Source organism: Oncorhynchus keta, chromosome 30 (assembly GCF_023373465.1).
Source record: "Oncorhynchus keta strain PuntledgeMale-10-30-2019 chromosome 30, Oket_V2, whole genome shotgun sequence".
In the NCBI taxonomy this organism is placed as follows: domain Eukaryota; kingdom Metazoa; phylum Chordata; class Actinopteri; order Salmoniformes; family Salmonidae; genus Oncorhynchus; species Oncorhynchus keta.
The window spans coordinates 23,366,283-23,372,052 of record NC_068450.1 but is presented as its reverse complement, the minus strand read 5'-3'; the positions used below and the strand labels follow the sequence as shown (position 1 = coordinate 23,372,052).

The following is a 5,770-nucleotide window of genomic DNA, read 5'->3' as shown; positions in this document are numbered from 1 at the left end:
AGTGCCACAGTCAGGCAGAAAATCTGAATGTTCTATCATAAAGTGAGAACAATTATTTTCCCTGGCTGATATGGCTTCTACTTAGAAATGCTATACGAGTAAAGGAACAGATGACAGTCACCGCAATAAACCTGTCTCCAATATAATCATATAGTTTACACAGACCCACCGCGGACCTTTGACAAATACACCTTAGGTGAGAAAAAGCGTCCCATGGTCTGTGTTGTCAACTAACTCAATGTATTCCAAACACTGGTGGTAACCAGATGATCCCAATAATTTAGGTAGCCTAGTAAACGATGCCCCTCTGGTATTTTCTATTGTGAACTGCCTGTAACTCGTTGTTGTTTCCCTGTTTACTACTGAAATATATTTCTACTTAACTCAAAGACGAAATTAAATGCAATACACTGATCTCAACTACATTACACATGAAAATTGTGGACCCATTGTAAAACGACAAGCTTAAAAGTGCGAGTCCAACGTGCCCAGCTCTGCATCTTTTCATTCTATGAAGGTGGGGCGTGTGGATGCGATCAGCCAACCCCAAAGAAGAAGAAGAAGAAGAAGAAGAAGAAGAAGAAGAAGCGTTTCCCGTTGTATTTGGTTAGCAGGCTGCAGGAGAGAGGAAGTTGATTTTCAAAAAGTATGTACCATTTTAAACCTGGATTATTTATAATTTAATACATCTAGCTGTCACCCATATGTTGAATTTTTTTGTTAACGTTAAACTGACTTGGGTTGTAAAACCTATTTTACAAGGAGGTAGAGCTTGCATAGGAGCATGTTAGCGTTATTAGCTGACTTTGCTCGTTAGCTAAAATGTCCATTCTCGCTACTATAGCTCATGTTTTCATTATCCAGTGCATTTGTGATAATCAGATACTTTAGCTAGTTGTTTAGACGCATGTCATGCTTAATAAACCGTGTTAATGACCATGTTCTCGGGATAAACCTACGCTTCTTGATGCGCTGCCCTGCTCAGACCCAGCTAATATGCAAGCTAACCTCATTAACTTAGCTAGCAAACTAACCAACTGTTTTTGTTATCACAGCAGCTAAACCACACAACAATTGGTTAGTTATGTTTGTGGATAAACGTAGCTAGTATATAAACTCACGTTTTATTTCTCTAAGCAGAGACTGAGATGGATTGGGGTGCTGTTTGGTTTTATTAGCGAGCTAATGTTAATAGGTTTCTATTTTTCAACAACAAAATATTGTAAAGGCTCATGCCTAGTGTGTGTTGTGTTTATCAGATGTGACCGCTTGTTTTGTAACGTCATTGGTTTATTTTATTCCCCCAGATTACTGTTCAATTGGTCTCGAGCTTGAGTCGGAACGGATGTAAATTTATCAGCGTGTACTATATTTGACCGATTTTCATCCACACCTTTCCCATCACAACATGAGCAGTACAGTAAGTTCTCACCTTTACATCCCTCATTTTTTTAGACACAGAGAAAATGTCAGTTCTGCTGAGCGTAACGTTGTGAAAATTCCTTGCAACTTCCAGTGTGCGTTTACTGTGAACACTGAGGTTGTACCCGCTGAGGCTATTTGATCATAATGTAGTCCTACCAGAGTGGCCTAACGTCAAAAACGATGGAGGCTGTTCTAGCATTCAGCCTACGGTAGCAGGCAATGTGTAGTGTTTGTTGTAGGCCCACATTCCTGTCACATGATAACCCTCCAAAACCTTCAGTTTCATTTTCACTTAAGCAAAGGGGTCTGGTTACTAAAAAGCAGTACTTTGTCACACACAGAGGAAGAGAAGGACTGGAGCCCCCTCAAGTTCCAGACGCACAGCCAAGAGTAGCAGAGTCACCACCACTATGCCACTTCGTGCAGCAGCCGCTGCTGAGACCATTGCTGTGCTGGAGAGCAGTAGGACTAGCAGTGAGTACCAATGGCTTTATGCCTTTCTCTCTGGTTGATTATGGATAGGTTTCAAACCCTTCTTTTGGCTGTGCAGGTGAGGAGGTGGTGGACTTGACATGTGAAGGTTCTGAGTCAACTGTGGTTGACTTGACCAACAATGATTCCATGGTGGTGAGTTTGGGACCTCTCTCTATGCAAATAATGATGTATGCATTGGCTGTTTTAATTGATAACAATAAGCTTTTGCCACTGTTTAAAGACTGAAATGTTGACATTTTATGTTTCTATTCTCTTCTTTTCCACCACTGCATGATTGTGAATGGGGAAACCAGGTTGTCGTTGAAGGTAATTCATTGTTTTCCTCAATCACAGAGATTAAGATTAACTATGTTTTGACCCTCAAGTAATCATTCATCACTACATCAGACAAACTCTGTTAGAAAAATGCATGTTTATCTGCTAAATGGCATGTATCAGGGCTTCAGGGCAGACGTGGACTTGGCGGTGAGAGTTACGTGCTGAGCAGTGATGAGGAGGGGGATACCAATGGGAGCCTCAGTGCTGACCTTCTATCTTCTCTACAGGCCAGCAGTAGAGCCAGGTACTAACTAACAACCTCTGACATGATAATCTTATCAGATGACATATCAAATGTTTGTTTTTTAAAAAATTTTATTGGAACATTTGTGTTAAGGCACATAAAAGCATCAATCTCATTCATCCATTTATCCACTCATAATATTGGCATGTGACCACTGAAATCATGACCTTGGGTTGCGGTAGATCCTGATGGTCTAGTGTTCTCCACAGGTCTACGCCAGGTACAGTCAGCTGCCCAGTGTGTATGGACTCCTATGCTGAGGTAAGAGAAGCATACATCATTGTGTGTGTGAAGGTGACTATGCCAAACTGTTGATGTAATTGCTGTGTAGCTACCAGAGTGTGAATTTGTCTCTTCAACTAAGATTCTGTTTTCCTCTTCCTCTAGATCATTGAAAGTGGCAGACTAGTGGTCTCTACAAAATGTGGTCACCTTTTCTGCAGTCAGTGCCTCCGTGACTCACTGTCGAGATCCCACACTTGCCCAACCTGCAGAAAGAAACTGACCCACAGGCAATACCACCCCATATACATCTGATGCCAAACACCCATGACTCATCCACCCACTTGTTTCACCCTCCAAACCGGCAACACTTTGAATCATACCTGACTATCACTGCCCCCTAATGGACAAGCATACCTTTTTGTTTACATACACATTCAACCGATGTTTCTTCTACAATGACTCTCTCATGCCAGCAGACATTCACCTATATTTAAAAAAAAAAAAAAAAAAACGTATTCCACCTATTCTCGTACTGCTGGTCATTCATTCCACAGTAATCAGATTGTTGTGGATCTGCATCACCAGTGACCACAACCAAGAAAAAACTACACTCAGAAGCTATATTACCTTTTGATCAGATACTGTTTTAATGAAATGCCACATTTTAGAATTTTATTTTAATTTAGCAACTTGGTCTTTTTATTTTTATCTTAAGTCACATGTTGTCGATGGAAATAGCACATGTGAATTGCGCTTAAGTTGCTCTATGCTGAAATCGCACCACCATTTCCTATATGCTAAACCTCTAATAGTTAGCCTAATATTAGTTTATATGACAAAATAAGCTAGTATAGTGTAGAGAATCATTGTACATATAAACCATTGAAATATATTTTCCATAACCAAAAATATTGTTTCAGCTTTTTTAAGCTTGTGTACAAAACTGGATGTAAGACTCAAACAGAACTTAAACATAGAAATAGAATTGATAAAAGCAGTATTAGACTTGCTTTAAAGTAGAATAATAGATCTATAACCCAAATTTCTATGTGAATTTGGTCTGGTTGGCCAAAAAGTTACATGTTGCCACAGGAGACCTAACTCTAACTCCAGTAGAAGCATCTGATTATTGCTGCTGAGTAGGTGGCTGTCTGAATGGTGGGTGTTGCTTGAATTTGGTCATCGACATTGTAAATAATTTTGTGGATAGATATAGATAAAGGATAAGTTAATTTAAGGTTCAATAAAAATGTTGATTGAAAGTATTGTTTCTGGTATCTTTGTGACAGAAACTAAGAGACCCTGAGGTAGGAGAGTGCATTTTTGAGCACTCATGCTAACCTGAGAGATCTATAATTCCTGTCATTTTGGATGTACCTACTCATTCAAGGGTTTCTTTATTTGTACTATTTTCTACATTGTAGAATATTAGGGAAGACATCAGAACTATGAAATAACTCATGGCATCATGTAGAAACTGAAAGTGTTAAACAAATCATAATTATATATTTTATATTCTTCAAAGTAGCCACCCTTTGCCTTTATGACAGCTTTGCGTTCTTTCAACCAGCTTCACCTGGAATGCTTTTCCAACAGTCTTGAAGGAGTTCCCACATATGCTGAGCACTTGGCTGCTTTTCCTTCACACTTTGATCCAACTCATCCCAAACCATCTCAATTGGGTTGAGGTCTGGTGATTGCGGAGGCAAAGTCATCTGACGCAGCACTCCATCACTCCTTCTTGGTATAATACTGTGGTAGACATGCTTGTTAAGTGTGCCTTGAATTCTGAATAAATCAGACTCGCCAGCAAAGCACCATCGCACCTCCACCATACTTCACTGTGGGAACCACACATGCAGAGTTCATCTGTTCACCTACTCTGCGTCTCACAAAGACACTGGTTGGAACCAAAAATCTCAAATTTGGACTCCTCAGATTCCCACCGGTCTAATGTCCGCTGCATGTATTTCTTGGCCCAAGCAAGTCTCTTCGTATTTATGTCCTTTAGTAGTGGTTTCTTTGCAGCAATTTGACCATGAATGCCAGATTCACTCAGACTGAACAGTTGATGTTGGGATGTGTCTGTTACTTGAACTCTGGAGCATTTATTTGGGCTGCAATTTCTGAGACTCGTAACTCTAATGAACTTATCCTCTGCAGCAGAGGTAACTCTGGGACACCTGCGGTGTCCTCATGAGATCCAGTTTCACCAAACCGCTTGATGGTTTTTGCGACTGCACTTGAAGAAAGTTTTAAAGTTCTGGAAATGTTCTGTATTGACTGACCTTCATGTATAAAAGTAATGGTGGACTGTTATTTCTCTAACCTTATTTGAGCTGTTCTTGCCATAATATGGATTTAGCCCTATTTGGTAAAATACCATCATCTGTATACCACCCCTACCATGTCACAACATAACTGATTGGCTCAAACACTTTAAGATGGAAATAAATTCCGCAAATCAACTTTTGCCAAGGCACACCTGTTAATTCAAATGCATTCCAGGTGACTACCTCACGAAGCTTGAGAGAATGTCAAGAGTGTGCAAAGCTGTCATCAAGGCAAAGAGTGGCTACTTGGAAGAATCTCAAATATAAAATATATTTTGATTTGTTTAACCCTTTTTTGGTTACTACGTGATTCCATATGTGTTATTTCATAGTTTTGAGGTCTTCACTATTATTCTACAATGTAGAAAATAGTAAAAAGAAAAACCCTTGAATCAGGTGTCCAAATGACTAGTACTGTGTATATTATATATACAGTGCCTAAGGAAAGTATTCAGACCCTTGCCTTTTTCCACTTTTTATGTGACAGCCTTATTAATGATAATCATAATGATGATGTGAAAATAAGTAATCCAACATATTTTCTAATTGTAAAAAATAAAATACCTTATTTACCCAAGTATTCAGACCCTTTGCTATGAGAATCAATTGAGCTCAGGCGCATCCTGTTTCCATTGATCATCCTTTATGTTTCTACAACTTGATTGGGGTCCACCTGTGGTAGATTCAATTGATTGGACATGATTTGGAAAGGCACACCTGTCTATATGGT

At 39.4% G+C, this 5,770-nt stretch overlaps 1 protein-coding gene across 1 annotated transcript; it reads left to right on the top strand.

Annotated features, from left to right (window-relative positions):
* Nucleotides 1-474: 474 nt before the first annotated feature.
* On the top strand, nt 475-4,264 carry LOC118363318 (E3 ubiquitin-protein ligase RNF4-like). The gene is made up of 8 exons (XM_035744038.2): nt 475-646; nt 1,308-1,420; nt 1,767-1,899; nt 1,976-2,052; nt 2,214-2,226; nt 2,359-2,482; nt 2,692-2,743; nt 2,870-4,264. Exons 2-8 carry the CDS (start codon nt 1,409-1,411, stop codon nt 3,017-3,019), a joined length of 561 nt encoding a protein of 186 aa, XP_035599931.1. The 5' UTR covers nt 475-646; nt 1,308-1,408; the 3' UTR covers nt 3,020-4,264.
* Nucleotides 4,265-5,770: the final 1,506 nt, after the last annotated feature.

Bases quoted from the DNA above. Each gene is read 5' to 3' on its own strand.
- LOC118363318 (XM_035744038.2), top strand. The intron at 1,900-1,975 runs GTGAGTACCAAT...TTGGCTGTGCAG, and splicing joins GGAGAGCAGTAGGACTAGCA to GTGAGGAGGTGGTGGACTTG. The intron at 2,744-2,869 runs GTAAGAGAAGCA...CTCTTCCTCTAG, and splicing joins GTATGGACTCCTATGCTGAG to ATCATTGAAAGTGGCAGACT.